This window comes from Theropithecus gelada, chromosome 13 (assembly GCF_003255815.1).
Source record: "Theropithecus gelada isolate Dixy chromosome 13, Tgel_1.0, whole genome shotgun sequence".
Taxonomy (NCBI): domain Eukaryota; kingdom Metazoa; phylum Chordata; class Mammalia; order Primates; family Cercopithecidae; genus Theropithecus; species Theropithecus gelada.
Window position 1 is genome coordinate 8,066,543 of NC_037681.1, and position 19,920 is coordinate 8,086,462.

General features: G+C 38.2%; 1 protein-coding gene across 11 annotated transcripts in view; it reads right to left on the bottom strand.

Moving 5' to 3' along the window:
- CCDC138 (coiled-coil domain containing 138) overlaps positions 1-19,920 on the bottom strand; it is a 92,625-nt gene that overhangs the window by 14,190 nt on the left and 58,515 nt on the right. For 7 of the 11 annotated variants that reach the window (XM_025353837.1, XM_025353833.1, XM_025353829.1 and 4 more), the window contains one exon: positions 10,507-10,683. The exons of 3 other annotated variants lie outside the window; for them this stretch is intronic. In XM_025353837.1, the coding sequence (XP_025209622.1) occupies positions 10,507-10,683 (177 nt within the window). Of the gene's footprint in view, positions 1-1,416; positions 1,640-10,506; positions 10,684-19,920 lie in introns of all 11 variants that reach the window. One more of the 11 variants, XR_003115260.1, reaches the window with a different exon arrangement.

The following is a 19,920-nucleotide window of genomic DNA, read 5'->3' on the forward strand; positions in this document are numbered from 1 at the left end:
TATCTATTTATATCAATTATACATATATATAAAAGCATAGCTGAGCTAGTGGAACAGTTCTCAACCCAGTGACTCAGTAGAATCTTTTCATAATAAATATAATTCCCCTTTAATTATCCTAAAAATAACCATAAACAATATAATCTATTTACATGTATCCTTTTAATCAATATAATGCACTATTTATAATACAGGGGAGGAAAAGGGAATTTATAATAAAGTAATATTTTAATCATTTCTTTTTTTCTTTTTTTCAGACAGTGTTACTCTGTTGCCCAGGCTGGAGTACAGTTGGCACGATCTCGGCTCACTACAACCTCTGCCTCCCAGGTTCAAGCAATTCTCCTGCCTCAGTCTCCCGAGTAACTGGGATTACAGGCGCCTGTCACCGCATCCAGCTAATTTTTGTATTTTTAGTGGAGGCGGGGTTTTACCATCTTGGCCAGGCTGGTCTCAAACTCCTGACCTCGTGATCCACCCGCCTCGGCCTCCCAAAGTGCTGGGATTACAGGCGTGAGCCACCGCGCCTGGCCTATTTTAATCATTTCAATGTGTCAATACTTGAGGATAACTGCACTGTAAGACATAATGAAGTAGTCAAATGCTTGTACCTGTACATGGAATACCCTAAATGCAGCAGATACACATGCAAACTGGTACCAAGAAAATTCTCAAACTGATGAGGAGAGAAAAATGAAAGACTAGTGTGGTAGGCTGAATGATGGTTCCCCCAAAAGATGTCCACATCCCCGTCATGGGAACCTGTGAATGTTAGCTTATAAGACAAAGGCTTTGCAGATGTGATTAAATTAGAGATCCTGAGATGGAAGTGATGATCCTGGATCGTTTTATTGGGTCTAACTACAATCACAAGTATCCTTATAAAAGGGAGGCAGAAGGGATGACATCATCAAGATGGCAGAAGAGCCATCTTGGACATTCCTTCTTCCAACAAGCAAACTGATTCCACAACAATCCCCATGGCCAAATTCCCTTTCTGTGAAATTCAGAAACTTTAAGAGGCTCCGGCATCCCAGTAAGTGTGAAACCAGTCACATCAAAACCAGTAAGTCAATTCCGATACCATACTACCGTAATCCTCTGGCACAGCTCCATATGAGAGGAACAAGATCCCCCAGCTCCTAGCCTCTCCCCAGGAAGAGAAAGAGGTACCCTATGTGTCTAATGTCCAAAGTTTTCTAGGAACTACCCAGAAAACTGATCTATGTCTACCCTGTCTTGGAGCACTGACAGAACCCAACAAACTCTGGCCACTCATAGCAATTTGGGGTATTGGTCACCATAGCCACCCCACCCTCCACCTCTGGCTCATCACGGAGTAAGCAGGCAAAAATTTCAGCTCTTTAGCTTCTACCTGGGAATGGATAGGGGAGTACCATGTGTTCAACCACTCACCTTAAATGGGGACTGCCTGAGGAAATGGCTTCAGTCTCCATGGTCTCAGAAGCTGAAGGGACCTGAAATATTCTAGATGCCTAGGGACTATTAAGAACAAAGAAAGTGGACAGGACTGGCAGGAAGGTTTGAAAGATCCCAGAATTTCTGTCAGGGCTGATTAGGGAGGGTCTTCTACAGAATGAGTCCATGCCATGAAGACTAAGAGAGGTAACTATTTTGTCTATGGCACAAAAACATCAACAGAGAATGTCAAGGAAAAAGAAGAAACAGGGAAATATTTTCCCCAAAAGACAAAGAAATGAATCTCTAGAAACTGATCCTAATGAAATGGAGATACATCAATTAACTGACAGAGAATTTGAAATCACTACTACTGAATAAGCTCCCACATGTACACACTTAAGTTTTGTATACAGTTATTCACAGAAGCACTGTTTATACTAGCCAAAGACTAGAAACAGCCAAAATATCCATCAATGGTGGTCTGCTTAAATGAATGAATTTTAATTGAAGAAATTATGCATTTATATAAGAAGATCTTTAAGATATAAAGCTGACAATAACAAATATTATATATTATATACATTATATATAAAACTTAGTAGCATTCCTGTGATAAAAAGTAAAAATGAGTATGTATTTGTGTGTGTGTGTGTGTGTGTGTGTGTGTGTGTGTGTGTGTCTGCAGTTGTTCCCTCCAGGGAGGGAAACAGTAACTGAAAGCAGACTTCTCACTTTTGCACTTTTGAAATTATAAGATATGTGAATGTGTTACTATTTATTTATTTTCTTAAAACAGGGCCTCACTCTTGCCTAGGCTGGTGTGCAGTGGCATATTAATAGCTTAGTACAACCTTGAACTCCAAGGCTCAAGCGATTCTCCCACCAAAGCCTCCCAAGTAGCTGGGACTGCAAGTGCACACCATTATGCCAAGCTAATTTTTTTTTTTTTTTTAGACGGAGTCTCGCTCTGTTGCCCAGGCTGGAGTGCAGTAGCACATTCTCAGCTCACTGCAACCTCCGCCTCCTGGGTGCAAGTGATTCTCCTGCCTCAGCCTCCCGAGTAGCTGGGACTACAGGTATGTGCCACCACGCCTGGCTAACTTTTTGTATTTTTAGTAGAGATGGGGCTTCACCATGTTAGCCAGGCTGGTCTCAATCTCCTGACCTCATGATCTGCCCGCCTTGGTCTCCCAAAGTGCTGGGATTACAGGCATGAGCCACCATGTCTGGCCAATTTTTTAATTTTTTTGTAGAGATGGGCCTTACTATGCTGCCCAGGCTGGTCTCAAACTCCTGGGATCAAGCAGTCCTCCCTCCTAAGCCTCCCAAAGTGCTGGGATTACAGGCATAGGCCACCACACCTGGCCTTGAATGTGTTACCTTTTAAACAATAAACACAATTTTGTTAAAAATAATTCCCTAAGTTAAATAGCTGGAGAACTTTAATATTTTTTTAAAAAAAATAAATAAAAATAGTGTGTTCATCATCCAGATATTTAATTATTCGCTTTCTTAGCTTTTTCTACTACACTAATTGGTGGGTTAGATTTTATCCCCCATCATATGCAATGTTTTGTTTTTTTTCCACAAAATATTAGAATGGGTTTCTTCAAAATATGCTATATAACACAAACTTAAAAGTTGACCAAAAAGGGCTCACTAGTGTTACACACTAGCATAATGCATCGTCTGTTACCTAGTGTTACACACGAGAAAGACCAGCCTTTTATCTTAGAAACAGATTCTGTTAACAGTGTCAAACAAGGGGATGCAAACTATCATTAAAGTGATTATGTAACTTTTAATAGAGCTGTAAATCTGGCAGCATTCAGAGGCCAGTAGCAAATATATGGCTACAAGCGCTCATTAATTGACTCTTAAGGAGACTTCAGAAGTTACAGAAGGAACTGTTAGTTCATTAGGTCCCTGTGCCACGTATCCCTGAAGTGGCTGACCAAGAACAACTTCAAAGCTCTTTTGTGCTGGGAAAGAATGCCAATGAATCAATTTTCTTATCCAATTTCATAAAACTCAATTGCCTTAATAAATAATAAACGATGGTAAACATAATGAAATATTAAGCAATAATTAAAAACAAAGGTTATGTGGAAATATATTAAAAAGCTCCTCACTTAATTAAAGTCAACAAACCAGAATAGAAAGAAAAAGATCTAGAGTTTTACTACCTAAAAATCCCCAAGTCTTGATGATGCCCAACAAAGCTCTTCCCAATGAGCAACCCAGCTTGTTTCCTGATTCTTCTACTTCTCTGCCCTCACTACCTCTGCTTCAGCTACCCTGGCTTCTCTAATGTTTCTTGAAAACACTACACATCTAAAGTACAGCACAGCCTTTGCTACAGCTGTATATTATTCAGTTATTAAAAATAAACCTTCCCATTGTATTTCCTAAAGGGAATTTTTCCATGTGAAAGCTTGTAACTGAGGAAACAGATTATATGTATGTAGGATTAGGTTGGTGCTTTGTTAGAAACATTGCATCTATAATTTCACTAAAATTATCCTTCCTTTAATCTCCTAAATAATAAAAAACATAATAGAATGATTGAATAAATTTAAAACAGCAAAAAGGGAAGAAGTTATGTTGTTCATATCAAGACAAACTTGTCAATGAAAAATAGTACCTGCATCAGATAGAAAGATCTCAAATTAACAACCTAATATTGCAACTAAACAATATGGATATGTTCAGAAGTAAGTTCTAGATTTGCAGAACAAGTTTAATGCCTGGACTATAGTAAAAAGTTTTTGATGATTCTTTGTTATCTTTATTAATTTTTACCCAAATTGACACAAAGAATTTAAACAGAACAACTCAAGTATGTCCTTGTAATATTTCCTAGGATTTTCTTGCATTTTAAGCAGATAAACATAGCCTACTTGCAAATATGCAACTGTATATGCACTACTATCTAACCATGTAAAAAAAAAGAAAAAGTGGCCAACATCAAGAAAACCGTCTGTAGAAAAAAGATACAAAATAGTTATGTATCTTTTGATAGCAAAGATATATTTTTCTGGGATATTTGTTGGTTTTTTAATTAAATGAAAATTATATATCTTTACCATGTACAATATATTTCAATATCATGTAGTATGTAGACATTGCGGAATGGCTAAATCAGGCTAAATAACATATCCATTACCTCACATATTTGCTTTGTTGTGGTGGTAACATTTAAAATGTACTCTGTTAGCAATTTTCAAGTATGTAATATACCTGTTATTAACTGTAATCACCACATTATACAGGTTGAGCATCCCTAATCTGAAAATCCAAAATCCCCCATCATATGCAATGGGAACCAGTCACAGGCACTTGGAGTAAGGCCCACTGACACCACCTCCCAGCCTGTGAAGACTCCTGAGGAAGCTCTACGCTCCCTAGAGCACTGTAAACACAATGCTTTGAAACATGGCACCTCACAAGGCTGGTCAGCAATGCCATTTAGTAAGATAAGATAACCCATTTGCAAACAAATTCCATCGAGATTTCTTTTGCAGCAACTTTTTCCTTTTTTTAAGTGGCATGGGTCATTCTCACAACCACAGAATATATATTCTTCTCATCTGCATGTGAAACATACTCTACGATTGACCACATGCTCAGTAAAGTCTCAACAAATCAAAAACAAACAAACAAACAAAACTGAAATCATACCAAGAATCCTCTTGGGCCATAGTGGAATAAAAATAGAAATCAATACAAAGAGGAACTCTCAAAAACATGCAAACACATAAAAACTGAAGAACTTACTCCCGGATGACTTTTGGGTAAACAACAAAATTAAGGCAGAAATAAAAAAATTCTTTGAAACAATGAAAATCAAGATATAACATACTAAGACCTCTCGGATGCAGTAAAAACAGTGTGAAGAAGAAAGTTTAGGCCAGGCGCGGTGGCTCACGCCTGTAATCCCAGCACTTTACTGAGGTGGGCAGATCACTGGAGGTCAGGAGTTTGAGACCAGCCTGGCCAATATGGTGAAACCCCAACTCTACTAAAAATATGAAAATTAGCTGGGTGTGGCAGTGTGCGCCTCACCTACTCAGTCCCAGCTACTCAGGAGGCTGAGGCAGTCCCAGCTACTCAGGAGGCTGAGGCAGAAGAATAGCTTGAACCGAGGAGGGGGAGGATGCAGTGAGCCGAGATCGTGCCACTGCACTCCAGCCTGTGTGACAGAGCAAGACTCTGTCTCAAAAAAAAAAAAAAAAAAAAAAAAAGGAAGAAAGTTTATAGTGCTAAATGTCTACATAAAAAAGAAAAATCTCAAATTAACAACCTAATGTCACACCTACAGGAACTAGAAAAACAAGAACAAATTAAATCCAAAGCTAGCTGAAGAAATAATAAAAACAGAGCAGAAGTAAATGAAGTTGAGACTAAAAGAACTATACAAGGATCGACGAAATGAAAAAGTGGTTTTTTGAAAGGATAAACAAGATCAATAAACCACTAGCTAGATTAACAAAGAAAAAGAGACGATCCAAAGAAGCACAACCAGAAATGACAAAGGTGACATTACCACTAATCCCACAGAAATAAATTTTTAAAAAATCCTCGGAGACTGCTATTAACATCTCTATGCACGTAAACTAGAAAATCTAGAGGAAATGGATAATTACCCAGAAATATACAACCTCCCAAGATAGAATCAGGAAGAAATGGAAACCCTGAACAGACTAGTATCGAGCTCCAAAATTGAATCAGTAATAAAACCCTTACCTTACCAACCAAAAAAAAAAAAAAAGGTCCTGGACCAGATGGATTCACAGCTAAATTCTACCAGATGAACAAAGTAAGAGCTGATACCAATTCTACTGAAACTATTTCCAATATATCGAGGAGGAGGGACTCCTCCCTAACTCATTCCAAAACCCAGTATCATCCTGATGCCAAAATCTGGCACAGACACAACAAAAGTAGAAAACTATAGGCCAGTATCCCTGATCAACACAGAAGCAAAAATCCTCAACAAAATACTGGCAAACAGAACCTACTAGCACATCAAAAAGGTAATCCACCACGATCAAGTGGACTTTATTCCTCAGATGCAACGATGATTCAATATACGTAAATCAGTAAATGTAAAAGGAGAATTAAAAACAAAAACCATATGATCTTATCAATAGATGCAGAAAAAACGTTGGATAAAATCCAAGATCTCTTTAGGACAAAAAGAAAACCCTCAACAAACTAGGCATCGAAACAATAAGAGTCATCGATGACTAAACTACAGTCAATATCATATTTAATGGGGAAAAGTTAAAAGGGTTTCCCCTAAAATTTGGAGCAAAACAGGTATGTCCATTTCACGACTCCCAAAACAAAATACTAAAGTCCTAGCAAGAGCAATCAGCCAAGAGAAAGAAAGAAAAGGCATCCAAAGAGGAAGACAAGTTATCTCTGTTCACTGACAACAGGATTCTATATCTAGAAAACCCTAAAGATCCTGCCAAAAGACTCCCAGACCTGAAACATGACTTCAGTGAAGTTTGTTTTTTTGTTTTTTTTTAATTTATTATTATTATTATTTTTTTTTTTTTTTGAGGCGGAGTCTCGCTCTGTCGCTCAGGCTGGAGTGCAGTGGCCAGATCTCAGCTCACTGCAAGCTCCGCCTCCTGGGTTTACGCCATTCTCCTGCCTGAGCCTCCCGAGTAGCTGGGACTACAGGCGCCCGCCACCTCGCCTGGCTAGTTTTTTGTATTTTTAGTAGAGACGGGGTTTCACCGTGTTAGCCAGGATGGTCTCGATCTCCTGACCTCGTGATCCGCCCGTCTCGGCCTCCCAAAGTGCTGGGATTACAGGCTTGAGCCACCGCGCCCGGCCGACTTCAGTGAAGTTTGAAGGAAAAAATTCAGTGTACAAAATCAGTAGCTTACATCAAAACAACATATTTAAGAAAAAAAAAATCAGAAGCATTTCTATACACCAATAACATTCAAGCTGAAAACCAAATCAAGAGTGCAATCCCATTTACAACAGCCACACACACACAAGATGCTTAGGAATACACCTAACCAGGAAGGTGAAATAGCTCTACAAGGAGAACTATAAAACACTACTAAAGGAAATCACAGATGACATAGACAGATGGAAAAACATTCCATGCTCATGGACTGGAAGAATTAAGATCATTTAAATGGTTATATTGCCTAAAGCAATCTATGGATTCAACACAATTCCTATCAAATTACCAATATAATTCTTCACAGAATTAGAAAAAAAAATTTGAAGATTCATATGGAACCAAGAAAGAGCCCAAATAGCCAAAACAATCTTAAGCAAAAAGAACACAGCTGGAAGCATCATGTTATCTGACTTCAAACTATACTACAAGGCTATAGTAACCGAACACCACGGTACTGGTATATAAAGCGACACATAGACCAATGGAACAGAATAGAGAAACCAGAAACAAAGTCACATACCTACAACCAACTGATTTTCAACAAAGAAAATCACAATATACAAAAATTAACCCAAGATGGAACAAAGACTTAAATGAAAGATGTCAAATTATAAAAATCCTAGAAGAAAATCTAGGAAATACTCTTCTAGACATTGGCCTAGGCGAAAAATTTAAGATAAAGTCCTCAAAAGCAAATGCAATAAAAATAAAAATTGACAATTGGGACTTAATTAAAATGAAGAGCTTCTGCGCAGCAAAAGAAACTATCAACAGAGTAAACAGACAACCTACAGAATGGGAGAAAATATTTGCAAACTCTGCATCCAGCAAAGGACTAATATCCAGAATCTACAAGGAGCTCAAACAAATCAACAAGAAAAAGCAACCCCCTTAAAAAGTGGGCAAAGGACACGAAAAAATACTTCTCAAAAGAAGACATACAAGTGGCCAATAAGTATATTAAAAAATGCTCAACATCACTAATCATCAGAGAAATGCAAACCAAAACCACAGTGAGATGCCATCTCACACCAGTCAGAACGGCTATTACTAAAAAGTCAAATAGAACTGCCATTCGATTCAGCAATCCTACTACTGGGTATATACCCAAAGGAAATGAAATTGTTCTACCAAAAAGATACCTGCACTCACATGCGTATTGCAGCAGCTGTATTCAAAATAGCAAAGATGTGTAATCAACCTAGATGCCCATCAATGGTGGATCAGATAAAGAAAATGTGGTATATATACACCATGGAATACCATGCAACCATGAAAAAAGAATGAAATAATGTTCTTTGCAGCAACATGGATGCAGCTGGATGCCATTATCCTAAGTGAAGAGTTCAACTGAAGCCCAAACCTCAGTTAGCATCACACAATAAATCCATGTAACACACCTGCACATGTACTCGCTAAATCTAAAATTAAAAAAAAAAAAAACAATAGCATGAGAAAATTAAATACATGGTAAAAGGGGTTTCCAATCTCAAACCTAGAAAAATGAAAAACCAACAGCTAAAGAAGTATTTGCTACACTTTGATCGATCTTTCATCCCTCTAATAAATTGTACTAGCTGACCAACAGGCACTGAATTTACAGTAAAATTCAAGCAAGTAAATGCTCTTCAGACAGACATCATCAAAGATTCACCCATTTCCAAACTTCCAAATTTTTCTCATCACTGAAAAACAATATGGCTTTAGTAGTGATCACCATTAGATACTGCTTATTAATTTGAACAAGAAGGGCACAGCGTTGCTTTTTTTTTTTTTTTTTTTTTGGGACAGAGACTTGCTCTGTCACCCAGGCTGGCGTACTGTGGCACAATCTTGGCTCACTGCAACCACCACCTCCTGGGTTCAAGCAATTCTTCTGCCTCAGTGTCCTGAGTAGCTGGCATTGTATACAGGCGCACACCACCATGCCTGGCTAATTTTTGTATTTTTAGTAGAGACAGGATTTCACCATGTTGGCCAGGCTGGCCTTGAACTCCTGACCTCCAGTGATCTGCCCGCCTTGGCCTCCCAAAGTGCTAAGATTACAGGCATAAGCCACTGCACCCGGCTGAATTTGAGAGTAACCTGAACAATGGTAAACTAATGTGAATGACTGTTGACTATCTCATCTAATAGAATTTTTTCAAATTTGCATTTGCAGTACCACAATTGTCATTTCACCCAAGCAGGTCAACTATTTCATAAAATTATATTTTGTTTTCCTTTGACAATGAGAAAGATGTCATCTCTGTCATATTCAGAAAGATTTGTTTCTAATGAACAGACATTTGCATCTGGTATGATTTTTGTTTTTCTCATTAAAAGAAAAATCCCTGTGAAACAAGTTGGGAATCTAGGCACTGAAGTAATACTGGATCCCTCAGTTCACTAACTTTTCACTTTTCATTCTACTCCTTACATTAGTAAACTGAAATACAAAACTCCACAATTACTAATCTAGGTAGCTAGTCATCAACTATAAGTCCAATATTTTAACAGTTACAAATAGCTAAAAACGTTGATAAAACATATCAGACAATATAGGACATTTTGGGACAGAAGAAGAAAATAAACCTGGAAAACCTAGTTACAGTGCTTCGGCAGAATAAGCCTTATGTCTAGAGTCAGAGATCTGGCTTTAAGTCTCAGTTCTACTTGTGTTTAGCTGGGGAGTCCCTGGAGAACTTACCTAATTTTTTAGTGATATTATTAATGACTCAATTAAATAGCATCAAAAATATTCTTAAGCATTTAAAAATGCAATAGTCTGGGCGTGGTGGCTCATGCCTGTAATCCTGGCACTTTGGGAGGCCGAGGCTGGCGGATTCCGAGGTCAGAAGATAGAGACCATCCTGGCCAACATGGTGAAACCCCATTTCTACTAAAAATACAAAAATTAGCTGGGCGTGGTGGCGTGTGCCTGCAATTCCAGCTACTCAGGAGGCTGAGGCAGGAGAATTGCTTGAACCAGGGAGTTGGAGGTTGCAGTGAGCTGAGATTGTGCCACTGCACTCCAACGTGGTGACAAAGCGAGACTCTGTCTCAAAAGAAAAAAAGCAATAGTATCTGATATGTGGAGTTATACATGCAGACAAGATGAAGACAGAAAAATCATCCTGCTTTCTTTACACACACAGAACTTAAAAACTTACTAGATTCCACCGTCATCTGGAGCAAACTGTCAATAACATTAGACAGCAGTCCTTTACTGGATATTCTTAGATGGCTTAATATTACTGGAACAGCTTGATACTCCAAAAACAAGGTTTTTCCTTCTTCTGTCTTCAAGTCCAAACAAAGAGAATCGAATGCCTGAGCCAGGTAATCAGCTGGAAAATAGTTATGTACAATCAACTGCAGTTTTGCTAGTTTAGGTGGCAATCAGAAACAGAAGGTAAAAAAGCAATGTCGTTACTTTAACTTTTTTAAGTTTTGAGAAACAAAAATCAAATAAGAGATCACAGTCTAAATTTAGATTCTAACTAATTTGTCAGAGCTCGAAGGGGGAAGGAGAGAGGAGACATTATGACAGGGTAAATTTCATTTAGAATTTTCATGTTTTAACACCAAAATAACAACTAAGCCGCATTTTTTAATACTAAGGAAGAAAAACAATGCTTATTAGTATCACACATGTTTATTTTCCATATTTGATAACTACTAAATGCTTCCAAAAACTTAGTATTTCTATCTCTATAAAAGCTTTCTAAGACTATGTTTTTTGTTGCTGCTTCCTAAATGTTTAGCTACTTCAAAATGTAATTTATACAAACACGCTAAATGAATTTTAAATAAGGATTTCTGTCTCCTAGTAAAGCTGAAACAAAAGACCAAAGATAATTTCAAGAAGATGAAATACGCTCTGGTGTGTCACTTTTCATGACACATCTGCCATTAAAAATGGCAGCAAGATTTTAACCAGGCCAGCGCTGTGATGAATCCTGAATCAGAATCCCTGAAACCTTCTTAAAGATGTCCCACAGATGACTGAGAAACCTGCAATGCCAGGACTGGGAAGCACTAATTTAACCAGAATCAATGCAAATGTAGTAGTAAGATAGTTGCATCATTACACTTCAGTACACTACACAACCCAAGTCCCTACGCTTACAACAGTCTTACCTTGTGCTTTTAATGTATAATAATCAAGTTTTCTAAAACACACCTTTCAAAATGCTATTCAGAGGAATAAAAAACTGTTCATGCTATCCAAGTAAAAATTTTTACACTGAGATTTCTGTTTAAAGGAGAAGACTCAAGAGCACCATGAAATACTGAAAGTACAACAGAATCACCATATTAAAATGTACTCTTGTGTAGCTTCATGTTGCATTTCTTTTTTGCTGTTTCAGCTTACATAATAAATAATTTAAAACCCTGGTTATTAAGAATGAGAAGTTTAGAGTAACTTATGTGAAGTGAGAATACATATGAAACTATTTTGAGAAATTAAGATCTGTGCCTCTGGATCAATTATACTGAACTCCATTTTTACCGTTGGTAGAATTTAGTTCGGCCGGGCGCGGTGGCTCAAGCCTGTAATCCCAGCACTTTGGGAGGCCGAGACGGGTGGATCACGAGGTCAGGAGATCGAGACCATCCTGGCTAACACGGTGAAACCCCGTCTCTACTAAAAAATACAAAAAACTAGCCGGGCGAAGTGGCGGGCGCCTGTGGTCCCAGCTACTCGGGAGGCTGAGGCAGGAGAATGGCGTAAACCCGGGAGGCGGAGCTTGCAGTGAGCTGAGATCCGGCCACTGCACTCCAGCCTGGGCGACAGAGCCAGACTCAGTCTCAAAAAAAAAAAAAAAAAAAGAATTTAGTTCAAGGAACACTAACAGTACTGTACTTAATTTTGTTTAAAAAAAATTGTAAATAAATGAGTATTAAGTTAAACAAAGTTGCTACATTCTGTTCAGACTTGCCTTACTTAGAAACATCCTTTTTTTCTTTTAGCAACACCACAGGTAGAAGAGTATACACAGATGAAGCCTGAACGCAACTCTTTAGAGGAACGAAAGTTTTATCACAGTGCCACCTACTGTATTTGACACAAATTATTCTTAGTATATAATCTGACAAGATTAAACAGGTTAAATACTATTACAGTGTTTAAAAATGGGCTCACTGCTATATGGCATTAAGTGTGCAAACTTTAAGAAATTGCCCTTCAGGATTAGAAAAACTGTATTTGGTTACTTTGTCACAAGTGACCTTATCTTTTAGGGATAAATCAAAATTATGTCCTCATTTTAATTCTGTCTTCATTTTAATTTATTGAGTATTTCAGATTTTCTAAAAAGTATTTTTAAAATTTTAGTTATCAATTATATCAAAGTTGATTTCTTTTTATAAATGTTGTATTATTGAGTCTTTTAACAGTGTCCTGGCAATCAAATGTAACCTTTTTACTCCCTAACAAAAGTCAAACTTCAAACTATTGATCTTAATCAGTATGAAATAGGGTTTTCCATTATTTTGTTTATATGGCAAATTTTAAAATGATTAGAAAGTCTTTTGCAGAAACTCCCATCAAAAGGTGAACTCTACTGCGCACCCTTTGAATCTGGGCTAACCTCGTGACTTAACCAATAAAATGTAGCAGAAATGATGCTGTGTGAATTAGGAGCCTGAGGCTCAGCTAGATACTCTTCACCTATAAACCAGCCCCTGGAGAGAGGCCAACAAAGAACAGCAGAACCTAGCCCAGCCCAGCCAAATATCCAGCTGAGCTGAGCCCAAATTACCAACCCAAAGAACTGTGAGCTGGTGAATAAAATGGTGGTTGAGCTAAGTCACTAAGTGTCTGGCAGTTAATTAGGCAGGAATAGACAGACAACTAATGTAGTCTAACAGACCTCAATTCTGGTCTCAAGTAAAACCAACTCTTAAAAGTTTTATAATAAGTAATAATGTCTACTGATAACAATAGTAGCTAGTTTAAGACTTTATGCCAGACTTGCTAAACCTTTACATCAATTCTCTCATTAAAAAATAATTGTAGTGGAAATAGTAAAACAAACAAAAAAGACCTTCCAAATATCACACAGCTGGTAGTGAAGTTAAGATTCAAACCTTAGTTGTCTGACTATAGAGTTGAAGGAACTACTACATTATACTGGCTTCCTACCAAATCAAACCTTCCTATTAACTGAGAACAGCAACAATTCCCTACATTTCTCTAGACCTAAAGTATAAGTTCACAATTTAAAAATACATAAATCTGCTTTAAGAGCCAAGTGCCAAGTAGAACAGGACAAATGTCCTAGTCCTAATGTACACAATTTAAATATATATTTATATATATATAAAACATATTGCATATTTTATATGCAATTATTTTATATGCAAAATCATTTTTATATGCAAAATTATTTTATATGCAAATTTTATATGCAAATAGAAGACAGTTGGCTGTTGATGGCTCGTGCCTGTAACTCCACTGCTTTGAGGGGCCAAGGTGGGAATATAACTTCAGCCCAGGAGTTTGAGACCAGCTTGGGCAACACGGCAAGAGCTCATCTCTACAAAAAATAAAAAATTAGTTGGGCATCGTAGTGCACACCTGTAGTCCCAGTTACTTGGAAGCCTGAGGCAAGAGGACTGCTTGAGCCCAGGAGTTCAAGGTTGTGGTGAGCTATGATTGCACCACTGCATTACAGCCTGAGTGACAGAGTGAGACCTCATCTTTCAAAAAAAAAAAAAAAAAGAAGAAAGCTACCAGAAAACCAAATAATTCTATCAGATAAAATTCCTACAACTTCTTTTAACAATTTCTAGATTACAGTGGTACAAATATATTGAAGGTTATATTAATTAAAATATGCATAGATTTCTATATCTCCATACTTATCATTGTTAATGACATATAATATTGCACCATGCTCATGATGCTATGGTTAAGGGCCCAATATTTCTAGAAAATCTGGGTCAATTATATTAGACTGACCCTGTTTGCTCTTCCGTAAAAATGACATCACCACCTACGTCATAGTTATTGCAGGGAATAAATTTGAAACAATCAAGTATAATGACTAAAACAATGCCAGCAAAGTCCAAGAACTTGGCTGATGTTCATTTTCTTCACTATTCCGATTGTGGGTCTACCAGCTATTTATCTTTTCTCATTATTACAAACAGCATATTAACACCTTTGAACATTTTTACCTTTGCAATTATTTCTTGCAATAGATCTCATGAAAAGTTATGATGTATTTTGGTGATGTTTGTGAGCAAAGTGCACTTCAAAAATATTAACTTCGATACAAACAAAATTGTGCCTATATCCTATCAGTGACACACTGTATTTGATCATTTTACTTCTGTAATGGTTACGTTATATCTTTTTTTTTTTTTTAGTTCAAGGGTACATGTGCAGGTTTGTTACATAGGTAAACTTGTGTCATGGGGGTTTGTTGTACAGATTATTTCATCACCCAGGTATTAAGCCTAGTACCCATTAGTTATTTTTCCTGATCCTGTCCCTCCTCCCACACTCTTATAGGCCCCAGTGTGTGCTGTTCCCCTCTTATGTATCCATGTGTTCTCATCATTTAGCTCCCACTTATAAATGAGAACATGTGTTATTTGATTTTCTGTTCCTGCATTAGTCTGCTAAGGATAATGGCCTCCAGCTCCATCCACGTCCCTGCAAAGGACATGATCTCATTCTTTTTGATGGCTGCATAGTATTCCATGTGTATACATACCACATTTGCTTTATCCAGGTTATCTTTGACGGGCATTTGGGTTGATTCCATGACTTTGCTATTGTGAATAGTGCTGCAATGAACATAACGCATGCATGTGTCCCTATAATAGAACAATTTCTACTCCTTTGGGTATATACCCAGTAATGGGATTGCTGGGTTGAATGGCATTCGTCTTTAGGTCTTTAAGGAATTCCCACACTGTCTTCCACAATGGCTGAATTTACACTCCCACCAACAGTGTACAAGTGTTCCTTTCTTTCCATAAAGAAGAGTTTTATCTTACAGTTAAATTTTATTTCAGAGATTGAGCATAATAACATACTGATTAAGTGTGCAAGCTAAACGTTTTTATGCCTCAATTTCCTCATTTGTAAAATTACAACAATAATATTGACATCCATGAACTGTTGTAAGGATTAAATGAGTTAATATATATAAAGTGCTCGGCCTATAACATAGTAAGTGCTATACAGGTGTTTGTTATTTCTTTGGTTACCTCAGGAAGTGTACGCTCTTACGTAGTCATAAAATAGGCTTCAGAAGGTAGGCTTCAGCAATTGATAGAGGCTAAATTAGGCTCTGTCAAATGCAGATTGTATCGCTTTGGCACAATTATCTACCTTTGTAAACCTCATCACTAATATGAGGATAACAGTATTCAGAGATAAGGTATAAAGAGCTTAGCATCTGTAGTGTGATGATATATACGTAAGTTTTCCTCTCGTTAATCTTTTGTTATCATGTTGGGTGTGTGAGGCCTCAGGGGAAGGTCTCTGACCTTCTCCTGCCCTCCTTTCACCTGGCCCAAGCCAGGACTCTAATCTTTCCTGGACTTTCTGATTGTGGGTCTTAAGACCCTCCCCAGTGAGAGTCCTGCCCTATATCCTGGGGGACAGAATTGTGATGTCAGGAAGTCTCCATAAAAACCCAAGAGAAAGGCCGGACATGGCGGCTCATGCCTGTAATCTCAGCACTTTGGGATGCCGAGGTGGGCGGATCACCTGAGTTCAGGAGTTCAACACCAGCCTCGCCGACATGGTGGAACCCTGCCTCTACTAAAAAGACAAAAATCAGCTGGGCTTGGTGGCAGGCACCCGTAAGCCCAGCTACTCAGGAGGCTGAGGCAGCAGAATTGCTTGAACCTGGGAGGCAGAGGTTGCAGTGAGCCGAGATTACGCCATTGCACTCCAGCCTGGCCAACAAGAGCAAAACTCCGTCTCAAAAACAAACAAACAACAAAAAACAAAACACTCAAGAGAAATGGGTTCAGAGAGCTTCCAGATGGCTGGACACATGGAGGTTCCTGGAGCGTGGTGCCCCAGAGAGGGCGCAGAGGCTCCACACCCCTTCCCCTATACCTTGCCCTCTCTCTTCATCCACATCATTTGCAATATCCTTTATAATAAACTGGTTAAGTGTTTCCCTGAGTTCTATGAGCTATTCCAGCAAATTAAACCCAAAGAGGGGGTTGTGGAAACCCCAATTTGAAGCCAGTTGGTCAGAAGTTCCAGAGGGCCAGACTTGCAACTGGTGTGGCATGAGGCAGCCTTGGAGACTGAGCACCCAACTTGTGGGATCTGACACTATCTCCAGGTGGATCGTGTCAGAAGTGAATTGGAGCAGCTTTGTGTCTGCTGTTTGGTGTGTGGGGAAAAACCTCCAAACGTTTTGTCACAGAAGTCTTCTTCTGTGTGGATGATTATTGTCATGTGGGAGTAGAGAAAAAACACAGTTAAACAGTTTTCCCTAGACAGCACTGTGGTGTCAAAACTCACCAAGTGGCCGGGCGCAGTGGCTCACGCCTGTAATCCCGGCACTTTGGGAGGCTGAGGCCGGTGGACCGCAAGGTCAGGAGTTCAAGATCAGCCTGGCCAACATGGTGAAACCCTGTGTCTACTAAAGATACAAAAAATTAGCCGGGCGTGGTGGCGCATGCCTGTAATCCCAGCTACTCAAGAGGCTGAGGCAGGAGAATCGCTTGAACCTGGGAGGTGGAGGTTGCAGTGAGCCAAGATCATGCCATTGCACTCCAGCCTGGTGACAGGGCGAGACTCTGTCTCAAAAAAAAAAAAAAAAACTTACCAAGTATTATGTATGCTGATTCTTATATGAACAGTCTATTCAATAAAACCAGGTATCATCTTTATAGATCTATATATATCTGGATTAAGCAGCTAATATTATGTGTATTATTCAGTGCATCTACCTATTACCAATGTGTGTTATCCAATGCATCTGCCTATTACCAATACATTTGCCTACTTTATATTTTCTACTAAATTTATCAAATTTGAAACTGATGTTCCTATTTTATAAATAGGAAACATCTTCTTACTAGAGTTAGGTAAGTCTACTCTTATGATTTAAGAGTTTTTCTTATGTTTAAATTTTTAGTTCTCCCATAATTTTTTTCAGTATATTTATATTTAATGATAAAGGATAAATAGCTGTATCATGACAGTGTCCGACAGTGGTTCTGAGCACCATCTGGCTCTGATATTTCTTCCTAGTTCTGGCATGTGCTGGGATTTGGCCAGGACAAAGGCCCCTTTTACACCTGTATTCACTGGCCCATGCATCCTGTTGAACCCTCCTAGCCCCAAGTCTTGTGTGCAGGCACACCCCACCCGCCTGCAGCTGCTGGAGAGAAGACCTGCAGTTAGAAAGTGCTCTTCTCCCTGAGATTCATCAGCATTCAGGCTTCTTTCTTGATGGCAGCAGCTTGTACCTTGGCCCCAGGTAGTAGATGAACACTGGAACCCCACAGGTTTGGGCTCATAAGAAACCCTTGGGCCTAGGCTGGGAGCGGCCAGACTATAAGGAAAGGGAGAACTCTTGTATCTCTTCCTTGTTCCACAGTGTTTAGTGTCAGATTTTTTTTTCCTTTTTCATTTTTGAGGCTTATGAGGCTGAGGAGCCTGCAGCAAAGGGCATCTATTAGGCAAGAACCTTGTGAGAAAGAATCGGTCATAACAAGTGTGAAGGGAAACTAGACAGTGAAGCCAGGAAGACGTGTCAGGGCCTGTCTGTGGTCTAGGGAGCGGTGATGAAGCCACTGAAAAGGTCACGGAGAGTCACCACAGGAGGCAGTAGTCCTGAAATCTGGTGGCCAGGGTGTGGAGGAAAGGGGTGGCACACAGGTATCTAGAGGAGGCTAAGGAGAAGGGAATAGGAGTGACCATGAGCTCAGTTGGACATGCTCCTTGGATTTCCATGTTTACAGTTTTCAACATATTTGGAAAATTTGGAGCCATTATGTCTTGAAATAGTTTTTGTCTCCCCTCTTCACAGACTCTAAGTACATAATATTAGAATATATGATTTTGCCTCAAAACTCACTGATGTTCTGTTTTCTCTTTTGTAGATTTTTTTTTCTCTGTGTGATTCATTTTGGACAGTTTCTACTGCTACATATTCCAGTTCATTAGTCTTTTGTCTGCAATGTCTAATTCTCTCCAGTGCATTTTTAAATTTCAGGCATTGGGTTTTTCATCTCTAGAAATCTGATTGATGTCTTTTTATCCCGTATCTCCCAAGTATCCCCTCACCAGGCTCATGTTTTCCTTTACCTTCTTGAACACAGGAATATAGTGATAATAACTCTAGTAAAGTCTTGTCTACTAATTCTATCATCTGTGTCATGATATGATTTGACATGATTCTATGTTCTTAAAAAAATGACTTGCACAGGGAAGCAAAGTCATTAATTCAATAAATAATATGAAGTGCCAATTTTGATTCATTTCTGCACTTCCTATTCCCATTGTCCTATTTTGATTAAATAAATTATTACTCATTTTGTATCATTACATATTAGGATTCTTTTAAAGTCGGCTAAAGCCTCTGCCCCAGTGTTGCTGTTTTACTTGTTTTAAATCATCGCATTTGTTGCAAAGTTTTCCACATAAATTTCCCTATCACTTCCGCAACTTACGCAAACTATATTAGAATTTTAACTGGTATTATACACTAAGCCATGTGGGACATCTTATTTTTAAAACACTTCATCTTCATAGGCAAGAAGAATAAAAGTTCTTTATTTCTGACATTGAACTTCAGCAATAATCTTCATCAACCTAGTCATTCATCCATTATTTATCCATATTCTTATGCGCCATTATATTTCTTTGAAAGCCCTCGATTAATATAGAGTCTCCACAAATAAATGGTTTTCTCTACTCCTTCCCAATATTCATACTTCATTGTTTCATGGCTCATTACAGATGTCCAAAACTGCTGCACGCAAGTGGTGACAGAGAGCCCCTAATTCCCTTCTATTTCACATAAGTATCCCTTATTGTATTTTTGCTTTTTAGCATATTATCAGAAATGAACATTATATGTTATTAAATGATATACTAATGTATGTTGATATATTATTTCAAACATTTTAGTTAAATGATAAATGATTAATAATTTTCCTTATATTAAATTGGCTTCAAATTCTTGATACTAACCTTATTTGATCTTTGGTGAATACATGCTTTAATGTGTGGCTATGGTCTGTCAGCTAAAATTCTCATTTAGAATCTATTTACCTGTGCGTATGTAAGTGTGTGTGTATCTTTTTTAAGATTCGGAGACAGGCCTGTGGTGAGCTTTATTTTGAGCTAATCCCTGCTTCTCGTAAGTCACCTTTCACACACTTACCACCTACTCTATTGTAATTTTGAGAACCATAGCCATAAGGAGGCAAAATAATTCAGAAAGCAGTTATATGGTGTTTTACTTTTTCACCGATTCCATACCATCGGGAGAAACTAAATAAACCATAGTTCAAAGAAAGAAGTCAAATTAAATTACTGTCATTGCCCATTAATAAAAACAACAATCTGAGTCATATAATTTAAGAAA